Raw genomic sequence first — 12,988 nt, 5'->3', positions numbered from 1 at the left:
ACGTTTTCATACGTTCAAGTTCAAATTACCATCAGCTGAACTAACCACATCTGACTGGGGCCCTGCCCTACCATGCTCCCCCAATTCTCTTTAGACATTAAAAAACTGACAGCTGGTGAAGGGGCTGAAGTTAGGGTGGGGGGGCTCACCTGCAATGCCCGCTGTTCTCGGCTGAGCTGACTGGAATCCGCGTACAGTTCGGTAGTGACACACTTGAATCGGTCACCAACGTAACCAGCGGAGTTTGCAATTCTTTTCGCCAGTTTGGATGGCTTCGGTTTCAGAACTTTGCCATCATTTGATTCGGCATCATCAGATCCATCTTTGGTATAGGTGGGGGTGCCATCCACACTCGACGGGGGGGCACTGCCTACACAAAATGGTTTGGGCTCCTCTTGGGTTTTACCAAAAGTTATGGCAGGGCCATCGCCCCCCAGAGCCGGCTCAAGGAATGAAGTCGCAACAGGCACCCCCAGGTTCTCTTTGTTGGTACCCGCTGGAACAGTCTCCTTGCTTAAGCTGAACATCGACTGGCCTGGGGCCTGTTTGAAAGCATATGGTTCGTTGAAGTCGCTGATGTGCCCCAGTTCCTCCCTCAGGGCGATGAAATCCCGGTGCTGCTGCAGGCCCGGGTCAGCCGGGGGCTTGGTGGGCTCTGTGCTCTGGCCAACACTCTCAGCTGCGAAGCTAGGTTTGGACACATTTGTGTCTGTTTTAGTATCTTGTTCTTCTCGGAGAAGGTCTACATAGACGAGCTTGTCGCTTTTGACAACGGTTTTCCCTTGATTCCAGCTGGGGTTTGCCTTCGAACTCTTGTCAGCGGGGACTTCTGGATGTAACTTGGTGCTGCTGGCTTCCAACATCTCAGAAAACCGATTCCGAAGAGTTGGGTCCTCGTAGCGGGCTCTCTCATGAGACCGGGACCTCCTCTCTGGTTTCTCCTCTTTAGAGATCTCTATGGGCGTGTGTGGTATCAGCATGGGATGCACCATGCCCAAACCCAGTGCATCTTGGTAGGTCACAAACTCCGGCCGACCTGTGGGCAGCCCATAGGGCAGTCCAGGCTTTGGGGCAAGGTGCCCAGGAAAGAGACTGCCATTTGGTAGCAAAACTGGGTGAGGGTAGACAGGTCCCTTGCCATGTAAGGAGAGGGGACTGATAGCAATGCCCTCGGGCGCTGGGTAAGGGAGGTAACTCCTGGGGTAGGGGATTGGTGGGGACCTGAATGCCTCATTTGGAGATAGAAATATTGAGCTTGGCGGGAGGCCATTCTCATTTGCTTTGAAACTCGGTTCTGGGTTGCTGGCTTTGGTGCCCTTGCTGCTGGTGCTGCCACTATGCTTGGCAGGCGTGGTCGGGGGCTGGCCCACATGCTGAATGACGGATGGCGTGGTGTCCATGGAGCTCCGGCTTGTCTTGGTGCCATCTGCATTGGCATTTGGGGCGGGCGAAGCGGAGGCTGGACGGCCTGCGCTCGACACTGACCCCGAAACATTACTGATCACGGCGTCTGTGCCACCCATGCGGGGACAAGAAGAACTCCGCTGCTGCGGTATCGCCCAGTCCAATGCTTTGTTTTTCAGTGGCATGCTTTTGCCATTGTTCTCTTCGTTAGGACTTGGCCCGGGCACCACCCAGGATGAGGGAGCAGTGCTAATGATTTCAGATCTATAGATAGCACAGCCATTTCCTGGAGGAGATAATGTTTCTTTCGGAAGCTCACTTCCAGAGAGCACTAAGCCACTTCCACCTCTGCTGTGAACTAAGACCGTGGGAGCCATCTTTTTCATGTGGTCAGCTTTGGAGGCATCCACGTCCACCACTTTAGAAGACAAGTCTAGTGGCTTATCAGTGACGTCTTTGGTAACTGTCTGCTTCTCCAACAGAGGAGGTGAGCCGCCATCTTTTCTGTCTTGAACCACTGTTTTCCGGGCATGCCCAGGAACTGGTTGGGCACCTTCACCCCCTTCCGGAGCCTTAGGATACTTGCCATTGGACAGCCTGGCTGTGGGGAACTCGCTGCTGACCGTCATGTATGGCTTCGACAGGGTGACTGAGGGAGAGGTGGAGATCCTGGCGTAGTGCTTGTGGAATTCTGAGTAGGTGTCTGCAGCAGGCTGTGTAGGGAGGTGGACACGGGGCGAAGGCCGAGGTGAAGGGGGCAGCAGGAGAGCTGTGTCCCCTGGGAGGCCACTAGCGACCGCCTTGGCAGGGGGCACCCTGGGTTGTTTACTGTTCTGGATGTGGGGATAGGCATGTGACTCAACGGGGTTCCCAGGACTGACGCCCATCTTCCACGGTAGGCTTTTGTCTGCACAGTGGACAAGAGGTGGGATGGCAGGGGAGGCTGACGGTGTGGAGAGCCTCATGGGCGAAGCCAAGGATGATGGGATGTGGGGACTGACGTAGTGAGGCGGTGGCAGGTAGAGAAAGCGCTCCCCGTTGGTGCAGACAGGGGAGTACAGCGGCTGGGCTAAGCTGTAGGACTGCTGAGGTAGCAATGCCTTGTACATGTTCAGTGAATACTTATTTGGCGAGTCGAGGAAAGGGTAAATGGCTGGTGTGGCCCCCTCCATGTAAGGATTGACCCAGGGCAGCCGCAGGTAACTAGCACCATTGATGTTGAGAGGGCTCTGTTTGTCACTTGCAGGCCTGTCCAAGCCCAGCGTTTCCGCCGTGGGCACAGCACTTTTTTGTATTCCAGGTGGTGTTTTGTAGATAGCACTGAAGCCATTCGGGGGTTTTCCAGAGACAGTGGAAGCCTCCACTGTCTCGGGTGTATTCTGTTTGAACTGCATCTCTGGATTTCTTTCAGAAGAAAACCCAAGACCACCTAGCGTGCTCGTGGCAGCCTCTCGACCTTTCTCTGAGCCCAGTCCACACAAGCTAGAGTAGACGATGTTCCCCGGGACACGGAGCCCTTCGCGGATCAGGCCAGTGCGGTCCATGCTCAGCGCTGCCAGGCCATCAATCCGATGGGCTGTAGTTGCATCCACCTTTGCAGAAGAAGAATATGCATGTTACTTAGGACACTCCTTCAAGCCAGCAGTGCCCATTCCCACACAGACATTCTTAAGAGAAACCACGCTCTAGTTCGAGATATAACATTAGCCTTAAAATCTGAGCAGAAAGGGCTAAAAAAAAAAAAAGCAAAGAAAGAAAGAAAGGGTAAAGGGTTAAAGAAAGGACTTGCAGGGCCTGCTTTTCCCCACTTTCTGAAACCCTTTCCTAGGGTGGGTTGCTACCTGCTTGCTTTCTCACCTCCATTCAACTGGTATTCTGAAAGCACGGAAAACATTGATCCCTTTAGACTTCAGGACCATACATTAATGCAATCATCTATTTACTCTGGAAATTTCACTTTCTCAGCAAAAATTCTTTGCTGCTACTGAGAAGACACCAATTCCAATCCTCTCGGCGCCACCCTGATGGGGTACAGTGCAGGCACTAACACTCCCAGGGCCTGTTAGGCTTGGGGGAGAGGGTGTTCGTTTTGCCTTTTCTGGACAGAAGAAGGCATTATTTAACATAACAAGAAACAATCTTCGATGGGACAACAGGAACGGAGGACTTTGTCTCGTTTCTAAATCAATAAAGAGGCCATGGGTCAAACTATGGTTGCGTCCTCTTTTGACTTCCTCTCCCCGGTGCCTAGAGAGACAGTCCTGTTGTTTCATGTTTTCCTGGAAAGGTAAACCCTAAGGGTCTATTGGAGGCTGGAAATTTATCCAGCTGGGAACATCAATGTGCCACAGGTGTATCAAAGGGAATGCCACACATATCCCACCAGTAAGAAGGCACAGACTTAAGTGGTGAATATGTCAACTCGAGCACACCACTCAGAAGGCAGGAGAAGAGATTTGAAGAAAGCCTCCCCAGCAGCCTTTCTACTCAGGCTTGCCCCAACCAGGGACGGCCCTTTAATCCTATGCAAAATAACGCACCATTGATTACAGAATACTGACATTCAGATACCGTGCCAACACGCAGCCATTAATCTCTTACCACAGTGTGGTTCAAGGGATTTTCTTCCCTCAGTTCCAGTCTGGCTTTTGAAGCGTCCCCATCACTTACAGGAATTTTCCTATTTAAAAGGATACACCAACTTCATGAAAGCATTCTTCACGCAATCCATCTTTCAGAGATCTCCCCCTTAAAAAATTCCTTCCCAATAGCCCACACTGAAAGGGCCCCCCCAGTGGTGAGGTGACTTGTCTGGCAGGGCAGAGCGCGTGGACGCGAAATCACACATCAGTCCCCAACTTGGGTAAGCCAGAAATTAAGCACAACCACTTCTGCTGAGCAAACCTATTTCTCTAGAGAGGCCAAAACGTAAACAAGTAGGCCAATCTGAGCTCCGCTGTCTTAGCCAACTCTTATTCACTCTACCAAAAGGCAGACATTTAAGTAGTAAAATGGCCAAAGACCAAAGGTGGACCACAGGGCGGGCTGGCCACATCAATGAGGGAAGACTTTCCAAACTTTCTCCCCATTAAAGTCATGTACCATGTCCTATGAAATTGGTTTCCATGGTGATAATGAAGCTGTATTTGACTGCCTTTATCAAAATGATGGGGGGGGGTACACACTACTATCATACGAATGTCAGCTGCTCCAGGCTGAAGAGGAAGCTGCACATCTGTGCCAGGCTGGTGCGGCTGCCCCGGGACTTGTTATCAGAGAGAGCATCGATAAAGAAAGTGTTTGGTGTCAACTACCAAATCCCAAAGATAAAATCGCTGACATGTAGCACAGGAAAGTTTCATCATTACCCCCAAAGAGCAGCTTCAATCATCTACTACTTAAGTGCCTCTACCCCACACTCCAAAATTACCCATTAAGAAGCGTAACAGAGCCGTTGAGTGGCTAAAATCCAGAGCCAGCATCCTCCCCAAACAGGCGGCAGAGGACAACAAGAAGCCCTGGGCTTAAATGAAGCAAAGGGTGGCTATCTTCCCGTTTATTACTGAGCAAACTATTTGTTTTAAAAGCACATCGAATGCCGATCCACCTGGGCCCACACTCCTGACATTTAGAGTTAAAGCAGCATATAGGCTGGGATTAATTCTCCTTCATAAATATGAAATAATAAATTAAGGACGAAAGTGCATTGAAAGGCCGCTTTAGGGGCTAATCTTTTAAAGGGCGGCAATGCTTCGCTGAGCCGGGTTGCCTGTTAAAACTGTAAATCAAGGGCCGCCAGCTAGGCGGGAGATCGTTCTCGCCCACCCCTGTTAGAGCTGCTCTGGCTGGGAAAAGGTGAGGCGAGCTTCAGCACCCGCGTGGCTCAGGAGCATAGAGATTGGCTCGCGTTCCTAGGGCCTAAAACAGACAGGCACATTCACCTATCTTCGTTGATCCCACACATGCGGACCCTCTCGCTGTTCATCCAGCTGTGAACGTTCCCATACAGGGGGGTTGCAGAAAGCATGTCGTCTTCTTGGATTGCAGCTTCTCTTCAAGCGTCTAGTCTGTTAAAAAAAAAAAAAATCCCGGGAGGTTGAGTAACCAAAAAGACCAAAAGCTGTTGCCGTCGAGATGATTCCTGACTCATACTGACCCTGTAGGACAGAGTAGAGCTGCCCCATAGGGTTTCGAAGGCTGTAATCTTTACAGAAGCAGACTGCCACATCTTTCTCCCACAGAGTAGTTGGTGGGTTTGAACCGTCAACCTTTTAGCAGCCAAAGCTTTAAACCCTGCACCACTAGGGCTCAAACAGGGAACGAGAGAGGTCCTCTTTCTAAGCAATTCATACAGAATGCAGACTTAGAAGATGTATTGCGCTAGACGTTCTACAGATGATGAGTGTGGAGGGGGCGCACCTGACCCAAACATCCAGGTGAGGGAAAATGGACCGCCCAGACGGAAGGCCCTGGGGGTGGGGAGAGGGTCAAAGCAGAACTGCATGCAACACAGTCCAAGGCACAGACAGTGCTTATTCCTCCACCCACTCTCCCTTCCCTTTTCCTGGCCTTTTAAGGTTTGAAGGTGTATGGTGCCAGACCCCAGGGTTTCACACACTGAGCCTTCTTGGGGCTGAAAGGATGAGGGGGTGGGCGGAGAATGCACAACAGGGGCCAAACCGCCATGCATTCCCAGGGCTGTCGCATGTACACCTTCCAGACTGAGGGTTAAAAAAGGGTCGGTGGGCTGGTGAGCCACCCCACCCGAGCCCTAGGTTAGATTAAGCACCTAACCCGGGTGGTTTTGCCTGGGTGGTTTTGCCTGAGAGCTGCAGAGGGAGCGGCTGAGTAATTCAACGACACCTGCTCACTGGGGACAAGAAATCATTAGTGCGCGCACAAGTCTTAGCAGCCCCCGTCTGATGGGCTCCGAGCTGCTGGCACCCAGGAACGGGCAAAAGCCACCCATTTCTACCTCTTGGGAGGGGAAGGCGGCCGGCCGAGGCAGAGAAGCCCAGACAATCTCTCCCCCTTCCTTACCTTCTCTGCCCACCACCCCCACCCACATCACATTCTAGTTTGCTGCATGAGTGAAGGGTCAGGACAAGCTGCATTTTATTAACAGGATTATCACGGCGCGTGATTTATCCTCGTGCAGGATTTTAATTGCTCTTTGGAGGTTGAGCCGTTTCTTTTGACTGCGCTTCAGCCCATATCCTGCTGTTAAATGCTGGGTTAATAAGTAGGGGAGCCTTTAATGCCTGGGACCGATGGCCCTCAGCAATTCCCTGCTCACAAACACATCTCAGTCCCCCTGTCCGGCCCTGGGCCACGGCTCTGATGCGGCACCCAAACCTTGGTGTGAAATAATTGGTGTGCACATCATCAGGGGAACTTTTCTTTCTCCTCCCTCACACACCCACCCACACAGTTTCCGAAACCCCAAATGTTCCATAAGTCGACACATTTCCTTTGTTAGCAGGAAAAATATGCAAATGCTTGCTTTTACACTTTAGCACCCGGAGCAGACCTGCTAGGTGGGATGCAAGCACCAGGTCCCAGGACTCTTTCGAGGGTAACTGAGGGTGGGAGAGTTGAATCCAAAAGCCAGGTGATCCTGCTGCATTTCTTTGTCTTGCCTAGATCTTTTGTCCACGGACATCCACCCCCCCCCCCGCCCCGTCAGTCCCCTGGCACATAGAACGACGTCTGTTAATCAAAATCCCCACGTGCACACCACGCACAGTTAGAGCTCAACAAAGACAGTGGAGAAGGAGAGGGCCCCAGAAGAGGCCGAAACCTGCAGGAAACCTGCAGATGTGGCAGTCGGGGTGGGGTTCCCAAGAAGCTAATTCCCTAGGACGAATGTCTTTCTTCAGACAGGCCTAAGCATTTCCCAAGAGAATGCCACACCCCAAAAAGACTGTTGAGGAAGGTTTTGTCAGGGCTCATGGGCTTTTCTTCCATCTTCTAAACATAAAAAATCAAGTTGCGGGAGGGCCGCCACTACTGCTGGACAGACCCCAAAGCACATTCAATGGATGTGCCCTCCCTGAGCCCTGTGGACCCTTCTAACAAAAAGGAAGACATTCCAGGGGGCGACATTCCTTGATGCTCGAGTGTATCCTTGTTATGGACTGCAGTGGTGGAACTGCACCACGCCATACCCTTGCTGTGTGCTGTGATGAAAAGCTGAAATTACATTAGGAGCAAAAGGGTCACTCAATCAAACCCCAAAGAAAAGGATGAGGGAAGAAGAAAGCCTATCCTGAAGAAACCTCAATCTTCTGGTTTCCATGGCTTAAAAATTAGCCTCCCCTTACACAAGGCACCTCCTAGAGTAGTCACCTTTCGTAAAGGACCTCTCAGCTCCTTACCAAGGAATAATAAGGGGTGCGCGGCCTCAACCATCCTATCAACTAACCCCTCAAAAAGGCCAGTGCCCCCGCTTCCCTTGAAAAGGCTTTATTCAGCAAAGGCAGCCTGAATTTAGCCGAAAGATGAATGTAGTTTTGAGACATCTGGGACACTGGGTACTTCAGAGCATCTCCCCTTCTCCTCGGGTCATCCTGTGGGGTTTTCAATATTAATGCCACGCAGATAAATGACACCAAGCGTCAGAGTAAAGTGCTCTCACATGCACAGGGTCAGGTGGAGTGTTGAGGCCCAGAGTGCCTGTCGGTGTCATCGGTGTGTGTGTGGGGGGAGTAACAGGGCTGAACATAAAGAAGCAAAAAGGAGTGGGGGTCCATTGTTGGACCCCGCTGTGGACTATACACAAACACACACATTTATAATCTTTAGCTGCCCCATGAACTTTTTGTGAACTGTTTAAAAGTGGAGGTCTGTTGAACAAACAGCGGCGCCACTGCCAGCCATAATTTCATTGCAACAAGCTGAAGACTTTTAACTCTTCAGGTTCCTGGTAAAAGATGGAGCTGAGTGGAAAGGGCCAATGAGAAATGGCCCTGCCTGGCAGGAGGACCTTCTCCAGGGTGACTAACAAGAGCAGGACCATCCTTAGCAAAGGCCATACTGCTGACACAGTGCTGAAGAACAGAGACCCCCCCCTTCCCCATTTCTCTGGGATGTAGAACCAACAGGACAATGGGGTGAAAAATAGAGAGGCTGATGGGCAGAGGTACAGTAATACTCACCCCACCCCACTTGTAGATGCTGCTGGGGAAAGAGTTGGGGCTTCTTCCCCTCTAAGGCAAATTGCTTCAAAACCAACTTTGCTGACCCCAGCTGAGACATATGGTGTAGAGGGCCAACGATCTGACTCAATGACAAAGTGCTTTGCTCCTATATAGAAGAGGATCATTTGCCCTTACTTCTCAATGCCCACCCCCCGCCTCCTTCCACATGCAGGCTATGCTTCTAGAAGTGCCAAGATGTGTGAAGTCACTCATGAAAAGCACTTTACAAGCACCAACCTGTTCCTAGTGTGAGCTGCTAAGCTGTACCTTGGCTCTGGGTTTTAACCCTTTTTTCCAGCACTGGAGAGAAGGGGGCAAGGATGGGGGATGGGGATGAAGAGAGAAGCTGGGGCTGAGAAAGAGGGGCTGAGAGAAGTCTGGTTTCTAGAAAACAGACAGGGAATTGTAGTGGCTGCCCGCTGGAACACCCAGTTCTGGGGAGACCTGGCTTGCAAAGAGCAAACACACACTGCGTGGTCTCTGGCTCATGTGTGGTGTAACCGAAAGCGCAGGAATTTGGGTCTCCCGCAACAGACTTGGGGCAGTCATTTGCTGCCAGAAGCCAAGAGTTACTAGAGTACCTGGGTTTGGCTTGGACACTGGGGAGAGGGGCCCGACTGGCACAGGGGAATCCAGAGGACCAAGGTTAAGAGTTGTTTCCCCAACAGTGGCATTCCTGAAAAGGGGGTGTTGCTGTCTTCGGTGAAAAGACATCAGGGGCACTAGGAGCCCTTGGGCAGCACCCATCACCACCCCTTTGTCAATTCGTGTCATGAGGACACCTTTCTGGACTGAGAAAAAAGAAATTCTTTGTTTAAAGGCGATTTACCCTCACAGGCAACAAATAGCCTGTTGAAAGGAAGGTGCAATGGCCCTGAGAGCCTCAGGGTAAGTGAAGGAGTGGAGGCAGCACCAGGCCACTCTTGGCACCTTTCCTCCCCCTCCCCCACCCCCCCATCTCCTCCTGGCACCAGGCCACTTTCTACTGCTACCCCCACCCTGGAGACAGCAATCAGTTAAGATGTGCACATCGCGCTCATCAAGTGGCCCCGACAAAATGGGAAGCATCATTACCACACCATCCCAACTCCCAGAAATCAAACAATGTCTCCCAGCTCCCCATGCAAGCACCAATAGTGACCATTTCTTGGGTCTTTTGAAAGTCTCTCTAGGTTTGCCCAGAAGGTCTCTCTTACTAGGCAGGCGTCCTCTGCCCCCATTGAGCAATTATCAATTAGTGGCCAAGGAGGGCTGGACATGTCGGTTTGTGGGGGCTTCCGGCTCAGAAGGCCAAGCAGGCACCAGGGATCCCAGCCAGAGTGAGCTGGGGGGCCTCTCTGGTTAGGGGTCTCACTCACTGCACGGCTTAACCCGAGGGCAGCCTGTTAACTCAAAGGTCTCCTGTTTGTTAAGAACATGTATGAACGTAGTCTACCCTCACCCACAGGGTGTCCCTATGCTGGTGGGCAGACCTCTTCAACCTTGGTCTCCTCATCTATAAACATCTGGCACTGTGTTTTCCAGGGAATTAAACTTATCTCTCTCTCACCGACTTGAGTTTTGTCTGGCAATAACTGATGCTGGCCAAGTTTAACCCCATTTAAACGGCATCTGACTCCACTAAACACACTAACAAACCCCGGAATCGCTGCAGTTTCCTTTGGGTGGCAGCACCCCCACTCACCCCATCTGGGGAGATCGCTGAGACAGGGACACACACAGGGGTACAAGCCAGGAAGGGGTGACCTTCAGCAGAGTTGTATGGATTTCACCCAAGCCCAAAGCTTCCTGGGGCTGCTCCAAGCGCAGACTGAGTCACGCACAGCAGCGCTTTGCTCCTGGTGTCAAGGAAGGGGGGGTGAAGAAGCTCCTATTTTAGGATGGGGGGGTGTGGGGGTGGGAGAAGATGAGAAGAAAAAGCTCTCCCGGGTGTGCAGCGTTCGGTGGGTCCTCCTAGGCTGCTGTCTCGGGTGTATAGGGGAGAGTAAGGGACCCCAAGACTGCCCCCAGGTCCTGACTGCAGCCTGGGGCTTCTAAGGGTGTTGCTGGGGCAGTTGAGGAACCATGGTTAACTCCGTGGTTGACTTCCCCGTGGGTGTCAGAGGGAGGGAGGGGTTGGGAGGAGTGATTTGGCTTGCACTGGCGGTGCCTCTTGGCACACTCGCCAGCAGCCGCCATTGCCTCGGGGTGTCCCCACCCACTCCCAAGTTTTGCATTAATAACAGATTGAGCAGAAGGGGAGAGGGAGAACGGACGGTAAACTTGAGCAGCCCTGACCCTTCTGAGCACCCGGAACCTTCCCTGCCTCCTCCCGGGGAGCCTGGGTCAGAGAGGAAAGCCACGGGGCAAAGCTACCAGCCAGGGAGTGAACTTGGCCCTTGCGGCAGACGGCGGCGGCACGGCTGCAAGGGAAAGGGGGAGGGGCGCCCCTCCCCCTCCCCCCGCGCCTCAGCCCGAGCACGATCGGTTGGCAACAAAGGGATTTACTCTCCCACCACACACACACACACACACACACACACACACACACACACACACACACACACACACACACACACACACACACACACACACACACACACACACACACACACACACACACACACACACACACACACACACACACACACACACACACACACACACACACACACACACACACACACACACACACACACACGTGCTGCTCGGAGCTCCCGCCCTCCTTGCGGTTCCTCTGCTGCGGGCCCGCACGGGGGTGAGCCAGAGCACACACCTACACCCTCGCGCCTGTACCCCACTCGACCTTCCAGGAACGCGGGGAGGAGCCAGGCCTCCACAATCCCCGACCCCAGTTCACCCCTGGGGCCTTGCGGGTCCACCCTTCCTGAGCCCCGCCGCACCTCTGTCCCGCTGCGGAGTCTCTGGCGAAGAGAAACTTCGGGCGGGCACATGAAGAACCCATGATAACCCGGGATCTCCTGGGAAATAACGCGAAGCCCACCGGGGAGTGGGCACTGCAGACCCCTCCCCACCATCGACCTGTGCTCAACCACAGATGGGAGTGTTGCTCCATAGCAGAGTGTAGCCAACTCTGGGCGGGGGGGGGGTAGTTTATGGGCCCTGGGGTCCTGGGGGACACCAGCAGGAATCAACCTAGAGAGTCTGTCACACCTGGTCAACCCCTGCCTGGACCACCCTTCTCCCCACAAGGCACAGCCTTGGCCTGAGGTCGGACGTGATAGCCTCTCCCAGCTCACAGAGGGTCGGACACTTCCTCTTCTCCCATGATGGCCTCCTCCAGGCCACTGCTATGGCTTTTTGTTCCTTTCACTTTATCTCATAGTTGTGCCACAGAGAACCATGTGTATGGGAGAGGGGGTGCATGTGGAAGCTGGTGTCCCTCAACAGAAGGTGCCTGAGCACCAGAAACCTAGGAAACCCCCCTTGTTCCCTCCAATACACACACACACACACACACCTTTCAGTCTGGTCCCTAAAGAGCTGGGTCCCCACTCAGAATCTATGCAACCTGGGGGCAGATCCAGAATAACCGATCCACAGGACACCTCCAGAGGCTATGTCAATGCGGTTCAGTCTCCACCAAGCTGTCAGGGATAAAATGCGTTTAATGCTTCCCCCTCCCCAACAGAAAGGACCAGGCTCCACCATAAGGCTAATAACAACAGCTATCATTCGCATACCCAGGAAGCACAAAAGATGTGGAGTGCAGGGGCCCTAAGGTCTGCACTCAAGTTCCTTGCTGAATGTGCGCCACCCCAGAGTGCCGGGAAGGCTGAGGATGCGGGCCAAAGCCCGACAGGGGAACCCACTTTCTTTACAAGGAACAATAGGAACCCCACGTCTGCTGCTCGATCTTGGAACTTGAGAGATCCAAAACAAAGCCTTGAAACAACTGCGGTAGAGATGGGGCCCATGAATTTTTGTAGCTGTTCAGAGCTTAATTACTCCTCCTTGATCCGTGGGACTAGACACGACACCGCCAAGGTTAAAATGCCCCGAACAGCGCCGAGCAGATGTGAGCGAGCTGGCAGACGCGCAAATGAGGCCTGCCTCGGAGCACGATAACAAGTGACTAATACATTGCATATCGTTGAAAGAAAATTATTTTTCTCTAATTTGCATTTGCTTGGGGGGAAAAAAAAAAGCCAAACCGAGTCCCTCCTCACAAGCACTGAGGATAATCCTGGAAATACAGCCCGGCTGCTTTAAGAGAGCTGGAAGGAGGGAAAGACTGCCAGTGTTTTGGCGTTGCAGGCTTGTTTATCTTTCCGCCTTTCCTCCAAGGCAAAACTCGTTTTGCAAGCAACATTCCTACAGAAAATGGCACACGTCATAAAAAGAGACCAATTTAGAGAACTGGCACCGAAGTTCACGTATCACTC

At 52.5% G+C, this 12,988-nt stretch overlaps 1 protein-coding gene across 10 annotated transcripts in view; it reads right to left on the bottom strand.

The window, feature by feature from the left end:
* Window positions 1-12,988, bottom strand: part of BCOR (BCL6 corepressor) — a 125,735-nt gene that overhangs the window by 21,161 nt on the left and 91,586 nt on the right. For all 10 annotated transcript variants that reach the window (XM_049871399.1, XM_049871401.1, XM_049871396.1 and 7 more), the window contains exons 2-4: window positions 5,346-5,471; window positions 4,006-4,084; window positions 150-2,996 (exon numbers count right to left, since the gene is read on the bottom strand). In XM_049871399.1, coding sequence (XP_049727356.1) covers window positions 150-2,996; window positions 4,006-4,084; window positions 5,346-5,431 — 3,012 coding nt within the window. In that variant the 5' untranslated portion in view covers window positions 5,432-5,471. The remainder of the gene's footprint in view (window positions 1-149; window positions 2,997-4,005; window positions 4,085-5,345; window positions 5,472-12,988) is intronic.

The sequence above is a fragment of the Elephas maximus genome, chromosome X (assembly GCF_024166365.1).
Source record: "Elephas maximus indicus isolate mEleMax1 chromosome X, mEleMax1 primary haplotype, whole genome shotgun sequence".
Lineage (NCBI taxonomy): Eukaryota > Metazoa > Chordata > Mammalia > Proboscidea > Elephantidae > Elephas > Elephas maximus.
Note: the sequence above shows the minus strand (reverse complement) of the source record. Positions and strands in the feature narration are given on the sequence as shown.